Here is a 20,680-nt window from a genome sequence, read left to right on the forward strand (position 1 = left end):
ATATCAGCCTGAATGTCATCGCTGAATGTCATGATTCACAATATCATGCTCTATTCAAATGAATTCTTCCATGAAATTATTTCATCAGCTCTATAGTTAGTATATATTTTCTTTAAGAAGAATGTATCATCAGTGTACAATTGCTGTTGAGAATATAATATTAACATGAGCATGAAGCTTCTTTAAAGCTCTATAAACTGTTCTCAGTTAGGATTGTTATTTGAATCCACCACAACGTCTTATATAAGAAAAAAATGTCTCTAAGTAGTCTTGAGACAGTTTATATGTTAGCAGAAATGTCATATACTGTTTTGCAAACAATACTTCAGCCAAGAGATCACGCTCTTTAAACATATTATTATCCCTAGAAAACCTGTTTTATTTCTAGTTTGAATTATAGGTTTGTATCCAGTTTTAATCCTGCAATATATGCAATAAAACTTTCCACTTTTATTTTTATGTCCTGAAATTGTATTAGGTAAATCGGAAAGTTCCGTCCGTTTAGCGACAAGTAGCTATAGCTAGAATTCGTTAATCTCTAATGTCTAAACGAAGCTTAATAGTTTGTTTTGACATCTGTCAATAACATTCAGTACATAAAAGTATACGTTTGCAACAATAACATTGTTTTTCACTGCATAGAAAATGTCGAAATTTGAGCCAAATAAGCGTCATTTGCGCGAAGTGTTAATCTTTTGCTTCAATTGGAAGAAAACTGCAGCTGAAGCTCATCGAATGCTTGTAGAAGTTTATGGTGATAATGCTCCTTCCGATAAAACATGCAGAGAATGGTTTCGACGCTTTAAAATTGGTGATTTTGACGTAGAGGACAAAGAGCGTTCTGAACGGCCAAGAGTATTCGAAGACGAAGAATTGCAGGCATTGGTAGACGAAGACCCATGTCAAATGCAAAAGCAACTTGCAGAAGCATTAAATTGTTCTTAATCTGTCATTTCCGATCGTTTGAAAGCCTTAGGAAAGGTTTACAAGGAAGGAAAATGGGTCCCATATGAACTGAAGCCAAGAGACATTGAAAGGTGAAAAACCATCTGCGAAATTCTGCTCTAGGCAACAAAGAAAGAGGTTTTTACATCGTATCATCACTAGGGATGAAAAATGGATTTATTTTGACAATCCCAAACGTCGAAAAATTATTTGCAATCTTGGCCAACCCTCAACATCGACGTCAAAACGGAATATCCACGAAAAGAAAGCAATGCTCTGTATTTGGTGGGATCAGAAGGGTGTGCTGTACTATAAGCTGTTGAAAAGTGGTCAAACAGTCACAGGGGATCTCTACAGAGAACAAATGATCGTTTGAGCCGAGCATTGCACGAAAAACGACGAAAATATAAAACGAGACAGCATAAAGTGACTTTACTTCATGACAACGCTCGGCCCACGTCACAAAATCTGTCAAGAAAACGTTAGAAGCACTTCGATGGGAAATGTTACCCCATGCGGCTTATTTACCAGACTGTGCCCCTTCCGACTACCACTTGTTTCGGTCGATGGCACACGCACTCGCTGAAGAATGCTTCAATTCTTATGAAAATGTCGAAAAATGGGTCTCTGACTGGATAGCCTCCAAAGATGAATCATTCTTTCGCCACGGAATTCGCTTGCTAACTGAAAAATGGGAAAAAGTCATCGCTAACGATGGACAATACTTTGATTGATGTACATTTTCATTTTGTTTCTTAAATAAAGCCATACATTTTGCAAGAAAACGGACGGAACTTTCCGATTGACCTAATACAGAGCTCGGCAAAGTTTTCAACCAGAGAGAAGAATGAAAGCGGCCACCGGCCGTATTTCGGGGGTACGGCTAGGCGCATTTTAGATACGCCATCTGACCAAAATGCGCCTAAACTACGTCCGCTAGGCGCACTTTCGCGGTGATAAAAGTAAAATGCGCCTAGGTTCGTGTCCGTACTACTTCCATGCAATGGATAGTAGGTTAGAAAAAGACAGACGACAGACAATCGTTCCGTCTTTGTCTCACTACTGAGCGGCGCGCGGCAGTAAACACGAGGCGAGGTAGCGGCGATCTTATCTTTCATCTTTCACATACTGCGTTTCGCGTAATTAAAAAAGGAAATGATTTGGAAACTTCGGAAATTGACAATGAATAAATATAAAATTTGTGAAATTTTCTTTTTTACAATATATATATATTTTTTAATATTTATACATATGTGTGTGTTAGTGTAGAAAAATGTTGATACCAAATGTATATCTGCCTCTTCCCCTTCTTTCACCTCTGCCTCTTCCTCTCCATTCACCTCTGCCTCTTCCCCTTCTACCATCTCTACCTCTTCCTCTGTCTTCGCCGCTGCTTCTGCCTCTTCCTCTTCCTCTGCCTCTTCCTCTCCCTCTCCCTCTTCCTCTTCCTACTGCAGCCACGACAGCTGCTTTAATAATATTTTGCAGTGTTTTAGGCTATAACAATAAGTTAATTTTAAAATATGAGACAAAGCGTTAAATAACAACTTACAATTTAATATAATATATTATAATTTAATATAATATATAGATCAGCATAGACATATACAGATTTTCATACTTACAGTTAATATAATTGGCTCGGTCGCCGTCGTGGCCGTCATAGCCGTTGTGGCCGACGTAGCCGTCGTGGCCGTCGTGGCCGTCGTGGCCATTGCAGCCCCCGCAGACGCCGCCGTCGTGGACGTCGTCATCACCGCGTTCAGCTCGTTCTGGAAAAATTCATAAAACATATTTGTTGCATATAATATATATATATATATATAATTAATATTTAACGATTAAATATATACTCACAGAATCATTCGCCGACATCTCTCGTTGCAGTGCCAGACACCGACTAATTAGAAAACGTGCGCGTACGCTAGGCGCATAGTGCCGATTTTTTACGATCGCGCGTACAAGCGCGCGTTCTATAAAACAGATTGTACTGCAGCACGGTACAGACAACGACAATGACGTTTAAAATGCCTTTACTCGTAATTATATATAAAATATAGGTTTGAATTTATATATAATTATAATAATATGTAAAATATATGTTAACAACTATTATTTTGCAACTTTTTAGACACGATTTTGTTGTGAATTCTGCTTTACAACAATCTCGGGTTGAATCGCGGACCAATACTTTTCAGTATATGTATTCATTATAATACAGGGAATAGAACGTGAAAATCTTGCCTTTGAATCCGAAAACAATTAGCAGAAGAAGTGAATCTTTTTCAATGCGAGAGTTCGCATTAACTTGAATTCTATCTACTGCGATTGAATGCAAGGAATGTCTTAAGCTAAGTGAATTCTTTTTTAAACGAAAGTTCGTATTTGTTTTAATTTTACCACTCTGAAAGGAAATTCGAATACTTTTCAATGCGTAAGGGCGAAATAAAATATACTTTACTGTTTGGCAATACCATTTTGTAGACAAATGTTTTTAGTCTAATTAATAATTACAAAGAACAAATGATTCTTTATGATAAGAAAGTAAAAATTCATAAACATTTTATGCCAAAGCATTTACCACTACTATCTCGCATTCAGCGTGATGAAGTTTAATGCGAATCAATACTTTTCAATATTTCTGTTCGGATCAGAAAGCAGAAATTAGAAGTATTAAAAAATATCAATACTTGTTAATTCTTCTCAATCCAACATTTTTTGCAGAGCATTAAACGACAATACATTTACGTCAACCATATAGATTCCACGTGGATACAATATACCTGTTCTTATCGGATAAACGTTCAATAAACAGTCGAATAAAACTCATTATAAATATGAAAACACCTTACATAAACATATATAACAGTATGTCTCACCTTATTCTGGTTGTTTAGTAAAACAATCCTGCATAAAATGTCGGATCGAAAAGAATTAAAAAATATTTATATTTTTTCAATATTTAATTTTGTTTTCTGGCCCCAGCGAAGGAATTAAAAACTTTTGGTTTATATTAAATTTCATTGCACTGAATATGAGACGATAGTGGTGAATGTTTTCATTCAAAATGTTGACAAATTTTAATTTTCTTATATTATAAGGAATCGTTTCTAATTATTAATTAAACTAATAAATATTTGTCTATAAAATTGTGTTGTCAAACAGTGAAGTATATTTAATTTTACATTAAAAAATATCTGAATCTCTTTTCAAAGTGGCAAAATTTTAACGAATACGAACTTTCGCATTAAAAAGAATCCACTTAAATCAAAACGTCCCTCGCATTCAATCGCAATAGATAGAATTCAAATAAATGCGAAAAATGCATTAAAAAAAAAATTTACTTCTGTTACTTGTTTTTGGATGCAGAGGCATACAAGATTTTCACGTTCTATTCCCCGTATCACACTGAAAAATATTGACCCCCGATCCAATCCAAGATTATTACAAAGCAGAATTCATGACAAAATTTCGTAAATACGAAACAATACTTTTGAAATAAGACTTTTTATGCAGTGAAGTAATGTGGGATATTATGACTTGATCAATAAAGTGATATAATTCCTTTTTTTGGACCATTGAGTCACGCTACACGACGAGTATCCGCCGTATCGAAAAGGTTAAAATATTATAGCACGTTCATTATGAATTATTATTCGATACAAGCTATAATGATTTCCGAAGCACATCAGCGTTAATAAACCGAGTGCTGTTTGCAAATATTTTTCAAGACAGTTGCGTCAATAGATGCGTTCAATAGAAGAAGTTGTTTTACAACTATTGTAAAATTCGTGAATCTATTATAATTAGTAGATGCTCTCTGATTCAGCCAAGATTAAGGGATCGTCTACAATAGAGGTCGTAAAATCATTAAGCTGTAATTCAAAAGACTATTGGCCTATACACAGTTCATTATTTTCCATGCGGTTCAGAAAAAAACGATTGTAATTTTTCAAATCACAATCAATTCTCAATTTGTCAATTTCTTAGGATCTACGACTTTACGACTTTACGACTTCTATTGTAAACATAGCCTGAGAACTTCAATCGGATTCACGAATTTTACTACAGTTGCAAAGCAGTTTTCTCTTAACATAACCAATGGCTTTTACGCACTTGTATCTGTACGTATGATACGAAACGTTCCCCGCTCGAGTAGGCGGAGCCTTTTTTAAAGCCCGTCAATATTCGACTGATCGCTTCATGCTCGATACCGAGGTGATGTTAAATTATCTGTGCGTAAAGAATGAAAGGTCTAAACTACTGATGATTAACGATCTGTTTTCTTCTGAATGATTAAAAAGACATTTTTAGAAAGATACGTTTATAGAAAGGGGAGAGAAAAAGAGAGAGAGAGAGAGAGCAAATATTTATTTATTTATTTATTCTTTGCAATTTTATTCAAAAAGAATAAGTAAAAAACATAAAGTGCATTGTTATAAATATTTCAGTTATGTTTATACAAAGTTAACAAGTCATTTTTACTCTATTTGTACTTATAGTGTTAAAGAATGATATTTACGTACACGACACATACATTAACGAAATTATGCTATTATCTGCTTATTATTACGAGGGCAGTTTGATAAGTCAGTGACTTTTTGAATTTTCCGCGCAGTAACTTTAAATGCAGCACTGCTCCCGTCAACTGCCATCTATTAATAGACTACTGTACAAGTTTGGGCAAGCTGCGCCATTTAGTTAGTGTTTGACAGCCATTGAAAGCAGACAACCTCGTGAATTTTAACGAAAATGGAAAAAAGTGAATTTCGTGTGCTGATTAAGCATTATTTTTTGCGTAAAAAAACCATCACCGAAACCAAGGCAAAGCTTGATAAATACTATGGGGACTCTGCACCATCAATTTCAATGGTTAAGAAGTGGTTTACTGAGTTCCGTTGTGGTCGTACCAGCACAAGTGACGCCGAACGTTCAGGTCGCCCAAAAGAGGTCGTCACGCCAGAAATCGTCGATAAAATCCATGGAATGATATTGGATGATCGGAGAATGAAAGTGCGTGAAGTGGCTGAGGCTGTAGGCATCTCAAATGAGCGGGTACATCACATTTTACATGAATATTTGGACATGAAAAAGCTATCCGCGCGATGGGTGCCGCGATTGCTCACACTCGACCATAAGCGCAACCGTGTGACCATTTCAAAGGAGTGTTTGGCGATGTTCAGCCGTAATCCGAACGAGTTTTTGCGCCGTTTCGTTACCGTAGACGAAACATGGATCCATCACACCACACCAGAGACCAAGGAACAATCAAGACAGTGGGTTTCTTCGGGTGAACGTGCACCAAAGAAGGCCAAGGTGGGTCTGTCGGCCAACAAGGTCATGGCCACAGTTTTTTGGGATGCACGCGATATCATTCACATCGATTACCTTGAAAAGGGTAAAACGATCACCGGCGAATATTATTCAGAGCTTTTGGACAGATTCGATATTGATTTAAAGCAAAAACGACCGCATTTGGCGAAGAAAAAAGTGCTGTTCCATCAGGACAATGCACGGGTGCACACGTGTGTAGTCACCATGGCAAAAATCCATAAATTGGGCTACAAACTGCTACCCCATGCAGCATATTCACCAGATTTAGCCCCCTGCGACTATTTCCTGTTTCCAAACCTGAAGAAATGGCTGGGCGGTAAGAGATTTGGGTCATCACTGAAACAAACGCCTATTTTGAGAGCCTTGAGAAAACCTATTATTTGGAAGGAATAAAAAAATTGGAAAAACGGTGGACTAAATGTATCGAGCTAAAAGGAGACTACGTTGAGAAATAAAACGCTTATTTGCCGAAAAAAATATCTTTTATTAAAAAAGTCTGACTTATCAAACTACCCTCGTATATAGCATGTTATGCACTAACTTTACAGTTTAAAACGATGTCTAATAAATTACAAGGAAATTAATATATATTTTATTCGGAAAAGCATGTACTGAACTTTGTACAGCAACGAGAAACGCTAACAACGAGAAGCGCTAACAAATTTACATAATAAGAAAACATAATAATCAAACGAATGTTTAATTTAATTTAGTGATATGTGCTGTGACGATGATATATACTCGACGCCGTTGATACTTTATTATTCCCAACATCAATAGAAATCGATAGTCATTATATATTTTTAATATTTTCTTGCCGGAAGCGTTTCTAGCTGTATCTTTCTTATGATTGTTCATTCATCGAAAAAGCGGGAACGCAGAAAAGCAGAAGTGGCATTTTCAGAGCTTTACATTTCATATAGTTCAATAAAGAGGATTTTTCCTTTAATATATTTTTTTACGCAATTAATAAAAGAATGTTAGGATAGTTAAAAAGAATATTAAAAAAGATAAGTTTAAGGTTAACACACGTTATTTGTTATATTATTATTTTTTTATTTATTATTTTAATAAATAATTCAAACTTGAATTACCAAAGATGCGATAAATAAATGCAACTTATGACTTTGAAAAATCTTGAGTTTACAATACATTGCTAATCGGTTTAGACATAATGAAGTTGGAAGCTCACGAAATTGGCAAAATTGAAAGTCATTACCGAGCAACTTTTGCAATAATAATATTATTAAAAATATAATAAAGAACACTTAATAATAATAATAATAATAATAGTATTGAAAGCAGAATCTCGATCTACAGATTCACATCGCGAGCGATCATCTCGACATTATCGAGTAGCCTGAAAACGAAAGTCAATGTAAACAGTTTTTGTTGCTCGACTCAATAATAGGCGGTATCGACGATTCCTTCTGGATTCCTTCTGAAATCGTCGATGAGGAATCTGAAGGACTGATCGAGAATTGTCTTGACGGTTATATAAGTCACCTTGCGAAAGAAAGTGTGCGCTCTTCTTACTGCTCTTCTTATGAGACTTCTTGCGACTTCTTGCGGGTCGCTTACAATTTCCGCGTAGAACTGGAGCTCGCGAATAACGTCAGTGTACGGCTTTGTAAAAGAACGATTAAATACAAATTTTCAACTTCTCACTCTGAGTACGCGTCGATATACCTCTTCGCTCTTTCCGATATTCCACTACAATATATAATAAAATTACTGAATAAGTCTGTCAGTAGTAATGACTTATAATTTTGACAATGTAGTTAACTCAACTTCATTGTATCTAAATCGTTTTGCAATTCACTGTATGTATATCAGATTCACTTTTCAATATTTAGTGAAAATTCTCATTTGATGATTCAGAATCTCAATAATTCAGAATGATTCAGAATGATTCAGAAAAATCATTCTATATGAGTGGAAAGTTATTAAAAATTATTGCACATAACTGAAAAAAGTTTGAGTGACTCGGTGATGACTTATTTTATTTTTTTTATTTTTTTATTATATTTCACTCAAAGAAATTTTGTGAACGGCGTATCGAAAGGATAAAAGTTGCAGCATATAATAACTCGAAAAATAACTCGTTCATCGACGTCGAAACAATGTCGAATCGCCATCGAAACCGTCAAGTCGACGTCCATTCGATATTGTTTCGATGTCGATCGATGACTTATTTCTCGCTGAGATTAAATGCATTACGTATTCTCTATGTTTTGCGACGATTTCTCGCGTCAATTACCGTCGGCTTTCTGACCCAGCTCGAAAGCTAATGTTTGAACGTTGGGCGCCAGGTACGGCAATCCTGTATAATTCGCGAAATGGGTCGCCAACGCTAAAATTTTCCGCTAATTTCCGAAAAAAAAGAAACCTTCCCGTGATCGATTGTCCACACGGGATCGGTTGCTCTTACATATTTTGAATCGGAGAAGGAATTATCCGAAGGGAGTCGAAGGATTTTGGGCAAAAGATCTGCACGCCAATTTTGAGAGAGCTAACAAGTTTTATTTTGCGCTGGCGGTAGTAATACAAGAGTACAGGAGAAACCGTAATACGAACAATCTCTTTGGTCTCGTTATATTCCTCTAATGTAATATTCGAAATTATTTGCTAAATGGAGACGATTTTCAAGGGCTATATTTATTTACTTCCTATTGCCGCTTCAATTCGTCCGGCGGGACTACCGACTGACACAGCGATGCTCACCTTGAGAGATCTTGACATCATAATAACTGTGAGATTTAATTAATAAAAAGTTTTTATCAAAAAAACTTTTCTATATATAATATTTTTATATGCTAACAATATATTTATATTATTAAAATTATAATGTATATGTAAAATTATAATGTAATTATAATGTAATTATTATGTAAAATTATAATGTATATTATTAAAATTATAATGTATCAATAGATTTCCACATCACCTAAGAGGTACTATTGCCGATACGTTTTTTTTTAAGTGGTATCCCCAATAGGCCTATTCCACTAAAGAAGCAATTAACTTTTAAACTTCATCCTACAATTAAATTTATATTAAATTTTTTAAAATATATTATATTATAAGATATTTTTAATATTAAAATATATAATATTATAAGATATTTTTAATATTAAAATATATAATATTATAATATATTTTATATTATATTTGTTACTGTATTTATAAAATCAATATTCAAAGAAAATGTTCAGTATTCAAAGAAAAATGTTTAATAAATGAAATTTTATTCTCGTTGACACATTCATAAATATAACGCAAAGATCGCAATCACAGTTGAAACAATTGCATAAATCTAAGACTAGCAAATGTTATCACGGAGAAATCTACAGGTAGACCTCCTTAAAAAATTGTAAGTATATATTGACGTTCCTTTTCTTCACCTTTTTAATATCGAGACGTCTTATTGTTTGTACTATTGTACTACGTACTAATTAACGAAAATCATTGTTATATTTTAGTGTTATGTGTCTTATGTGTAACGGCATTCGTTTGTATCCTGTTTTATAATTATGTTGAATACCGTGTGTCAACGTTTAATGCGATTCACTTGTATGCATTTCCTTATAATTTTTCATCATCATTAGTATCTTTTAGGATGTCATTGGTAATAAGAAATTATATATGATTTCTCAATTGCATAGCATGATTGCATTAAAACCTTTTTTTTCCGTGATACATTTGCTAGTCTATGTGATTCATGCAATTATTTCAACTGTGAGTGCGATCTTGTATTACATTGAGAAAACATATTTCTTTTTCTCTTTACTAAAAAGTAATACTTATAGTAGATACATGATTTGCATACTTGTAACACTCTATACATGTATAGAGGTACATTTTAAATGCAACCATGATACCATGTTGTAATATTACTTCGCACAATGACGGATATATAAGACACAAATAATAACAAAATAAAGAAAGAAAATCGTACATTCCCTAGTTTTCGTAATTATGAATACGTTCGCGAAATTTGAACATTTGTGCTTCTTTTGTACAATTTTATACGTTCTATGTTACTTATTTTCTTTATTTTATTAAAACGTATTTTATTTTATTTGATATGTTTGTCCTTTATAAGTTTTCCTTCATAAATCTTTTTATTTATTCGATAAATTTTTTAATTTTCTATTGAATACATTATTTGCTTTTATACTACCGTTATTATATCGTGTGCGGGAATATATCTTAACAGTCATTAAAAATTTTAATGCCTGCATACGATGATTGTAACACTTTTTATGAATGTCAAACCATTCAGCATGCATTTTATTAGTGGCATGTATACCTTCATTTATCATCTTTTCAAGAAGTTGTGTGGATGCCCAGTGATGTTGCCACGAACGATTAAAAGCCATTAACTGTGTTTTAATGATATTTATAAAAAGATTTGTTGGTCGAACTAATTTCGTGACCATCGGCGCATCTTCGTCCGCATTAGGATATTCCCGATATTCGATATATTTTTCATTAGCTGTTACGTCTTTTATTGGTGTTTTTAACATTATTTGACGACAATAGTTACAATCATTTTTTTCAATACATCGTCGTGCTACATATCCTGCAAAGAATGTAATAGCATTTTCATCATAATTACTTATTATATTCATATTTTCAATGTCTACATCATCGTATTTCTCTACAATTTCTGCATGTTTATCGAACAATTCTGTTTCTGAATCAACATCATTATCAACAACAACAGCGTCAGTATTATTAACACTTATGCAATATTCAATCGTTTTCATGAGATGATTCGGCTGATTAATAAGAGCCTCACTTTCAGAACATTGAACGTTGCCCTTATCGCTTGCCAGAATGTAACCCATAGAAAGAATAACAGACAGTCGTACCATTCTTGCGGTTGGATTAGGATTAAATCTTCCGCATTGTCGAAGTTTTGAAAACAAATGTTTCACTGAATCTTGATTACATAAACCTGTTGCAAGTTCAAACTTATCATATTTACGTGAAAGTATCTTATACAAAGTAAGAATAGCTTGTGTTGTAATCACGAAACCTTTGAAGCATGGAACTTGAAATACTTTATTCGGAAATTTTGACCATCCTGAACACCACTGCACAAAATTAGTCAAAAGTATTTCAATATCAGGATTTTTTTGGGATAATGGCCGTTTTCCACCAAATTTAACTTTAATATAAGAATTGCAAGCATCTATTACGTTATTCATATATTCAGCAAAATCAGCCGTAGCTTTCCATGTATTAGAATCTAATTCTTTTTCGTCACCGGCTATTTTAATTGCAGCTGCGAATTTATTACTAAATAATTGAAACGCTCTTTTCACGTTCATTGCTTCAAAACTATTTGGACGAATGTGTGCCTCTGTTATATGGGATAATAAATTTGAGCCTCCTTTTGTAGCATTATCGATACACCACGTCTTAATAAAATCTGAATATGATGCAATTATTTCCCCGTTGCAATATATCTTATCATGTGTTCTAAGGAAACTAGCTAATCTTTTAACTAAGTGCGGGAAGTCGAAGGAAGCATAATAGTTTTTATTTTTATATATAAAAAATGGTGTTTGTACTTCAACACCGAGTTGACTAAACGCAGCTTGATTGTGTACACCTTGATCACATGTCACGAGTTGCACATCAGCACCTGTTTCATTTAATTTGTCTAAACATATCTTCACTAATTCAACTATTTCCTTTGATTTTAAAGCATTTCAACAAGGAAATACGCTAAAGGTTGTCGCCACGGATGATGTGCATTCAAACTATCAAGGCAAAGCACAAATACGCACTTAGCTCTTTCGTTTCTTCTACCTAGAGGTCCTAGATCGACAAGACCTTCTATTTCATCTAATTTTAAAGAATATTCCTCATAACTTTTTATATACATTTCATCCCATTTTAAGGCACACACTCGTTCCTTCTGAGGTATTTGCGATATTTTTTCTTTTAATTTTTTAAATAAAAAATCGCAAAATCCCGGTTTTATATCATACTTTCTAACCATCTTCTAACTATCTTCTAACCATCTTCTAACTGTTCGCTGTCCGGGAAAATTGCAACCTGCTTTCTTTAAGCGACAAAATGCTGACGCTGAATAATAAATAATTGCTTAGAAAGCATTTTTTCTTCCTCTTGTAACGGCCGAACTCCGCGGTTCGGTCGTCGCTACGGCGTTTCGCGCGGATAATGCTCGTCGGAGTCCGGGTTCGAGGAGGAGTAAAGCAGCGAGACACTTGAAAATGGCAATAGAAATAACTTAGCTTTATTCTACGCTTACTGAGATACAAGAGTTCGGTCCCGAAGGCGTTGTCGCGGGCCGCGTCTATTAGGCGCGTCGGTACGGTACGGTGCGGTACGGTGAGCGGTACAAGCGCGCGTACGGACGGATAGGCCGCGCGGAAGGCGGGGCCTATTACGCGACGCGTGTAGACGGTAACGACGGTAACGGCGCGGTGATCGGTCTCGCTTCGCGACGCTGGGCGTCTCGGACAATTATCGCCCAATACTCGTCTCGCAATCGCTCGCGTATAGATGGTCACCGGACCGGAGATTTCGACTCTCGGACGAACGCACGCACGCAAGTCGCGGAATACGCGAAGTGATTTCGTCCGTCGGGGCCGAGGACTCTCGACAGAGAAGGCGTACGCACCTTCCCTTTTCCCTACGTTCGCGGAGGAAAGCGACCAAGTGCTGCGGACACTCAGTGGAGACGGCGGACACACCGTCCCGGGTTCTTGGTCGCTAGACGGATCGCCTAAAGGCTGAGTACGCTCAGCGGAGTTCGCCGACGGACGAACCCCTGACTCAAGGCGGCGGGTAAAGGCGAGAGACTGTCGAGTACGCTCGACTGAGCACGCGCACGCACGAGCCCAGGAAGACGGGAGACGGCCAAGTATCGAGTACGCTCGATCGAGACTGCGGACGCACAATCCCGTTTGCTTAGTCGCCGGTCGGGTAGTCGGAATACGGAAAGCAGAGCGAAACGGTCCGGATATTCTCTCTTTCGGCATACAAGCGTCTAGATCGAATCGGCGGTACGGATCGGTCTGGTGTCTAGAAGCTCGATCGCCGCCGTTTTATAGTTGATCGCGCTACAATTGATACGGCGGCGATCGAGCGGCGCGCCTATCGGCGCGAGGCACGGCGACGGCGCGTGATCGGCCGCGCGGCGCCGCGGCGCGCGATAGCGGCGGCGCGAGATAGCGCGGCGCGATCGTTTCGATAGCTTAAGGTGGCGCAAAGCGCCGTTCTTCGGCCCGACAGGTGGTCGGTCGGGCCGGTAGTAACGAGGTGCATCTGCGCCTCGTTACACTCTGTATATTGTGTGCGCGGAATATGCAGTTGCAAATGTATCATACTTTTTGCAACAGGATTAAGTTTTTGTTTATTTATCAAATTCTTTAATATTTGTTTTTCCGACTTTTGACTTTTACATTTCTCACGCGCTTGTGTCATATATCGCAACTGATAATTTAAACGTTTAATTTTTTTCGTAAATTAAGATTTTCTATTCTTAAAGCCTTGATAATTAAATCTGGATTGTTATCTGGATTTTCTTTACTTTGCATGCATTTTTCCTTACGTTTCACATTCTCACGTGTGTGTGGTTCTGGTTCCAAATGCATCCATTCCATGACATCTTCCTCTTCTGCAGTAATGTCGAAAAGTACAGTTCCAGATCCATATGTTCGTACTGCAGACTGTTGAAGTTCTTCTTTTCTAATATAATATTTTGGTGATTGGGTAAAGATAATTCTACAACGTCCCTTTGTACCTCTCTTATTTCTATATTATCTTTATGTGCAGAAGAGGCATCTTTGTCGTACGGAATTGGTACGGCATCTCTACGCAATTTTATTTTTTGTGGGTTTTTAAAGGACGTCACAACAAAATGATCTTCGCACAATCCCGCAGCTCGAAGGGTATTCGGAGACCATGTCTCCAACTTAGTATTTCCTGTAACAAAAAATAAAAAAACAAGCGATTACGCGTTTATTTCTGACTTCCGTAGCAAGAGATTTGTATATGTATTCCAATAGAATAATTGTGTATTATACAGTAAGCATCATGAAATGAAGAATTTTATGATGGTTGCACTAAGATATTTGGCATCAAGTCATGGTTTCGTCTGAATATAATTTGAAAATAATATTTGTTCTAAATATCATATTACACATTTCCAATTTAGGATTTTTTGTTTTTCTTTGGATATCATTATATCAATTATTTTTATATTTAATAATTAATAATAAAGCATTTAATATTTAATAATGAAATCATAACTGTCAGTTTTTCATACTACAAAGCAACAATCACATTTTTCAATATTTAGAGCATTTTCAGACAAAAAAATTGCAATTGGGAAATTATGAAATAACTTTAATAAAATAAGAAAAAGAATTATAGGTGAATGTTATATAAATATTTCAATAATCTTTGTATTTATTAACGTTTTATTACATTATTTTTAAAAACCAACTTAATTTTTTACTGAAAAATTATAAGCACTGTACAGGGTGTCCCGAAATTAAATGTCAAAACTTCAAAAGCGTGTAGAGGATCGATAAAGTAAGAAAAAAGTCCTTTACAGATTTGCTCGTTTTAACTTCCTTGTGAAGAAAATCACAAAAAAACAAAAAAAGTGTTTATTTAATATTTACACTTATTTTTTTATTAATTTGTTTACACTTATTTATTGCTTTACTTAATAAATAGATTGTTCAAAATGTTGACCTTTTGCAGCAATGCAAACATTGCATCTATTACTGACAGCTTGTATTGCAGCCAAACACTAATCTTATGATATTTGATGCACAGCAGCCACGATTCGATTTCTTAGCTTTGCCCCCCACACAAAGAAATCCATAGATGTTAGATCGAGTAATTGTGATGGCCAAGATATAAAACCTCAACGTTCAATCCATTGTCAAAAAATCTAAAATAAGTTTTATCTGAAATAAAATTTCAGTGAAATCTTACTTCCACTGATGAGAAATAATAAAATATAAATGGAACAAAAGAAAGAGATTTGTGTGCAGTGACACAGTCAGTATTTGCAAACTGCATCAATAACATGAACAATCGTTGTTATTCACTGATTCTTTTAGCGAAATTTTTTGCAGTGCTATATTTAGAGCAAAAGCTTCTATTACAACTATAATGTTTCAATAAAGAATGCACTGATTATATTTTAAAGAGTATCGCGCGGATTGTGAGAATTTTGTGGTACTGAGATTTAGAATGCAACGTTGTTAAAATAATATGTAATATTAGAATGATAATAAGCCGAACAGTTGCAATTACAAGGTATCAAACTTTTTTACCATTTCAAAATTGAAATAGCAAAAAACGGTGAAATATTCCTTTTACTGATACAATAAAAACATTTTTACTGATTCACTTTAAGAGAATACATATACGAATCTGCCTTTCTTTAAAAAAAAGGACGTTAATATATGAAACAGTAAGATCCCTGCGAGGAATGATTCGTCGATCGACATCGAAAGCCACATAACACAAGATCTCCAAGGAATATGCTAGAGACTTTACGAAGTTTGGAAGACGTTTGGAAGTCTTCAGATTTCTTTCGGACGTTCTTAGGACGTAAAACATCCTCTAGACGTCTTTCGGACGTTCTTGTGATCGCGTGCTGTCTAGGAACGACGTCAGTTAGATGGTTGCTCGTATCAATTATCAATGATATATGGCCTTTCATTACATTCTCTAAGTTTCAATTGTTAATTTAACGATTCCTTTCACAAGTCAAATATTAACATGCTGATTTGAAACATAATGCGAAAAGCTCGAAAATAAATGCGAAACAGAGAAGAGATTAACAATGAATGATTATTATTTAATATGCAACTTACAGTTAAATGGACGTCAATTCGACAAGTCATTCTTCGCTGAGATAAAGATCTACCTGTATTGTATATCCATTGATGATATCTTGCGTCGTTTTGCATGGGAAACCTGAATAGGCGCTTTCCATTACATTTCCCATTACTGCAATTTTTGTACACACAGGTATTTGAATAGCGAACTGCACGGAACTGATTTGACATTGTATATTAATTTAGAATATATACAGTGTTATACACTGTATGAAAAAAAATATGAAAAAAAAAGAAATCACAACACGTGACAAGAAAAAGAAAAAAAAGAAGAAGAATAGACGCGATTCAACACACGCGTAAGCACACCGATGTTTATATATAATCGCGTTAAGGAAAAGAAATATGAAAAAAATAAGTGTTGTGAAATCTCGTTGACTCGCTAAGATAAGAAACACTGAAAATCCGCACAAGAACGAGAATCGTTAGAATACGGATTACGAAGTGCAGTCGTAAAGCTCGCCGCGAGTACTGATGACTGTCGCCGATAGATTGCCACGCCGCTCGTGTCAGAATACCTCTCCGAGGGGAGAGAACGTTGAGCGTTGCGCTTCTGTTGTTTCAAAGCCAGCAGATAATCACGATTGAACACTCGTAAAGTCAACCGAATTTTAACCATCTCGTAGAAACAAGTGCTTCAACTCATCAATATAAATGTAGAGGAAAGTAACCGAAACAGCCAAAAACCTCCTACAGAAAGGAAGAGATTTGAGCAGAAATTCATATTCAGTAGCTTCGAGACATTAAGTCAATTAGACATTCCATGTTAATGTAAGTTGCATATTAAATAATAATCATTCAGTGTTAATCTCTTCTCTGCTTCGTATTTATTTTCGAGCTTTTTGCATTATGTTTCAAATCAGCATGTTAATCTTTGACTTGTGAAAGGAATTGTTCAATTAACAATTGAAACTTAGAGAATGTAATGAAAGGCCATATATCATTGATAATTGATATGAGCAATTTCAATCGGTTCAATCGAAGAGCGTTCCATTGTGTAGGTTACAATTCGTTATATAGATAATATTTATAATCGTAACATCGTGAAAGATGCCGATGATTCAAAAACGCTAAGATTTAGTTTCATAATTAATTTTAACCGGAGTTTAAGACTTATTGAGACAAACTTGCATAGTCGTATTGTTCATATGCATAACTGAAGTAGAACAAATAATTATATAAAAGTGAAGATGATGTCAAAATTAAGTCAAAATAATTTTGACGTTATCTTGACCTTTGATGATTATTTGTTCTAGAGAAGGAAACAGATTAATTAAATGTAAAATATGTCTAATATAAAAGGCACGCTTGTACGGATTATGATTGGTTTGATTTCCTTGTGCATATCAATGATGCGATTATGTAATTTTGTTTAGATAGGCTTTTAAAGAGTTGTCTTATTCAACCCGACAAAAAATACGTATATTTCGTTAATTTTTTTGCGGAAGCGAAAAAGATCACATGATTAAAAGATTACGGGTTTTGAGAGTTTGCTTAATGATGTTTAAAGAATATATATACATTTTTCTACAAGTATGTAAGATTAAAAATATATAAAATATTGCAGTAAAAGCAAAGAGGTTGCAAATAGACGATTCCAAGGAATTTCTAAATGTGTGTGATTTAATTTTTCACAATTATTTTAAGTAGCTTTTTATTTTCTATAAGTATAGCTATCGTCTGAACTACAATCGGAACACAAATAATAAAATGGTAGCATTTAGAACAAAAATCGTCTATTTCTGGCCTCTCGGTAAAGTTTAATAAAAAATATTAATTATTAATGAATTTGGTTAATTGTAGTTTAAAACGGTAAAGAGAAGTCTATTTTATAATGCTGCCAAGTTGCAAGTCGATTGGTCAAATAGTTATTGAGATATCGTGCGCACCGTGGAACCTCCTTGCTTTCACTGCAATATTTTTCATATTTTTAATCTTATATGTAGAAATTTATATACATTCTTTACAAACATCACATTAAACAAACCCTCAAAACAAAAATCCTGTAATCTTAAAGAAACAGGATATTAATCTAAAAAATAGAAACGATCAGAAATAACCCTCGGTACTTCTAATATTAACGAATTATATTCCGGTTAAAATAATATAAATCGTATAATATATTCCGGTTAATAAATATAAGTCGTATAATATATTCCGGTTAATATAATATAAGTCGTGAAACTGGACTAAGTAAGACTTACGTTTAAGCGAATGTTCTCTTGAAACTGAAAACATTAATAATAATAATAATGATAATTATATTTCTATTTATCTTTTTTTCTATACTATCTAACTATCTATCTATCTATTTCTCTATATCTATCTATCCATATCTATCTATCTATCTATCTATCTAATTTATCCATCTATCTTTTTTCTTCCTATGTATCATTGCAACCTATCCTGTTTCTATCCATATTTCTTGCAAATGCAAACAATTAATATTACATTAATTTTTATATTAAAATATATTTTTATACTATAACATGCTGAATTAATAATTAATAAAATTCAACAGGTTATACTATAAAAACAAACACTTATGTAAGAAAATTATTATATTATTAAAAAGTTTGCATTTATTTTTTGACGGAGATCACCATTTTCTCGCGGTTTCCGTTGAGCAACAATATGCACGTTATCTATTCGTAAAATTAAATAATAAAGTCGTAATTGAAATATGATAATAAACTAATTTCTTTTTTTACTAGACTAAATTTATTTTTGCTACGAAAAGAAAAATGTAACAATGGAATATCTTTTACAAAACAAATAACATTTCATTTAATTTTTAATTTAAATTTATTAGCATAAATAAATTATTCTGTCATATACTTTAATAACAAATCATTTTTAAAAGATGTATATATTGGCTAAGAGTGGATTTCTATTAACTTTTCGTCTCTCATTATAATTCTCTCTTCTTTATTTGGCATTAATACTAAATATTCTTTATATACATATACACTATATATGTGTCATTTATTTATATATATATTGTCATGTAATTAATATATTTAATCAAGCCGTAAGAACACGAGAAGAGAGGAAGAGCGAGCAAGTGCGCGAGAGAGAGAAAGAACGAGCGAGAGAGAGAAAGAGCGAGGTATAGGAGTAGCGAGAAAAATCTCGCGGCTCACGCAGTCAATAAGCTAGACGAGCGGGAAAGAAACAGATAATATGTCGACGCTCGTCTAGTCTCCCATGTGCTACCTCGCGTGCGTGAAAAATAATTCCTCGCTTCGCACGTTCCTTGACACGAGACGCTACCGCGTCTTTTGAATGTCTCTGGAGCGTGAAAGATGAAAGAAAAGCGGAGAGATATTCCTTAGCGATAAGATCGCCGCTACCTCGCCTCGTGTTTACTGCCGCGCGCCGCTCAGTAGTGAGACAAAGACGGAACGATTGTCTGTCGTCTGTCTTTTTCTAACCTACTATCCATTGCATGGAAGTAGTACGGACATGAACCTAGGCGCATTTTACTTTTATCACCGCGAAAGTGCGCCTAGGGACGTAGTTTAGGCGCATTTTGGTCAGATGGCGTATCTAAAATGCGCCTAGCCGTACCCCCGAAATACGGCCGGTGGCCGCTCTCATTCTTCTCTCTGTTTCAACTTTCGGGCCGATTCTCGGAACTACGCCTCCTATCTCCCCTTACCGCGCGGCGGATCCAGCAACTGACGATCGCGGCTTGCGATCTCAGGACCGTTGAGATCAAAGGCGCATCTACTGTGTGCCTACTAAAAGATGCGTCGGAGAGCGCGTCGCATCAGGCGCTAACGCGTCATTCAATCCTTGTACATGTAATGAGCGATAAAGATAGAATATAACGTGTTAGCGTTGACAGTGTGCTCCTTTAACGCAAAATTTTTCGAACGAAAGTTGCATTGGCTTGAATGACGACACATGACGGAAATATGGATATGACCTTGAGTGACCTTGTCAAAATCAGGCCAAGGTCATTAATGTTTTTTTTATATTAAATAGAAACTACAATTTTATTAATATTCTTGTAGCTTATCTCGAGAGCTTTCCCAAAACACTCTAACAAAAGTTTACATTTCATTGAGTACTTTCCGAGTTATGAGGCTTGGAAGTTAAGGCAGACCGATCACTGATCCGACCAATTAAGGCAAGATCGATTCGAATATGTCTTTAGCCGTTAATAAGTCTTGGTCTTAGAAGTACGAAATAAAACTCCTTGCTTTTATTTACAATATCCTGTAAGTTAACAAATATCTTCACACATACAAACATAGTATTATTAATATTTTTATTGAGTAGTGCCACTGAACAACTATGACATTGTTCTGAGAGTTCTCATTTAGAGCGACCGAAAAAATATATTTATGAATATATTTTATGAATTTTTTTTTCGCGCAGATAGAAAATTTCACGGATGTAATGTTTTTGGAAAGATTATTTAATACTGTATGAAAAATATTTATTTAACTTAACAGGGTATTGTAAATAAAAGCAAAAAGGTTTCATTT

The 20,680-nt window shown here is 34.9% G+C and overlaps 2 protein-coding genes and 1 long non-coding RNA gene across 3 annotated transcripts; 1 reads left to right on the top strand and 2 right to left on the bottom strand.

The window, feature by feature from the left end:
- Window positions 1-2,205: 2,205 nt before the first annotated feature.
- LOC112589905 (bromodomain and WD repeat-containing protein 3-like) lies at window positions 2,206-2,870 on the bottom strand. The gene is made up of 3 exons (XM_025304867.1): window positions 2,803-2,870; window positions 2,571-2,717; window positions 2,206-2,442 (listed from the first exon to the last, which is right to left on the bottom strand). The coding sequence occupies exons 1-3, from the start codon at window positions 2,818-2,820 to the stop codon at window positions 2,206-2,208; spliced, it is 402 nt and encodes a 133-aa protein (XP_025160652.1). The 5' UTR covers window positions 2,821-2,870.
- Window positions 2,871-5,871: 3,001 nt separating this feature from the next.
- On the top strand, window positions 5,872-6,500 carry LOC112589903 (uncharacterized). The gene is made up of 2 exons (XM_025304866.1): window positions 5,872-6,352; window positions 6,451-6,500. Exons 1-2 carry the CDS (start codon window positions 5,932-5,934, stop codon window positions 6,498-6,500), a joined length of 471 nt encoding a protein of 156 aa, XP_025160651.1. The 5' UTR covers window positions 5,872-5,931.
- A 1,699-nt stretch (window positions 6,501-8,199) lies between these two features.
- LOC112589904 (uncharacterized) lies at window positions 8,200-10,774 on the bottom strand. Its single transcript, XR_003113844.1, has 3 exons — window positions 10,592-10,774; window positions 9,227-9,318; window positions 8,200-9,029 (listed from the first exon to the last, which is right to left on the bottom strand). It is a non-coding gene; the product is annotated as an uncharacterized LOC112589904 (long non-coding RNA).
- Between the last annotated feature and the right edge of the window lie 9,906 nt (window positions 10,775-20,680).

Source organism: Harpegnathos saltator, unplaced genomic scaffold (genome assembly GCF_003227715.2).
Source record: "Harpegnathos saltator strain DR-91 unplaced genomic scaffold, Hsal_v8.6 scaffold654, whole genome shotgun sequence".
In the NCBI taxonomy this organism is placed as follows: domain Eukaryota; kingdom Metazoa; phylum Arthropoda; class Insecta; order Hymenoptera; family Formicidae; genus Harpegnathos; species Harpegnathos saltator.

What these genes read in the sequence shown, in the direction of transcription:
- LOC112589905 (XM_025304867.1), bottom strand. An exon ending in CCGAGCCAATTATATTAACT is followed by an intron (nt 2,443 to 2,570) that starts GTAAGTATGAAA and finishes TTATTGTTATAG; the next exon opens with CCTAAAACACTGCAAAATAT.
- LOC112589903 (XM_025304866.1), top strand. Translation starts at nt 5,932, where the DNA reads ATGATATTGGATGATCGGAGAATGAAAGTGCGTGAAGTGGCTGAGGCT. An exon ending in CCTTGAAAAGGGTAAAACGA is followed by an intron (nt 6,353 to 6,450) that starts TCACCGGCGAAT and finishes CTGTTCCATCAG; the next exon opens with GACAATGCACGGGTGCACAC.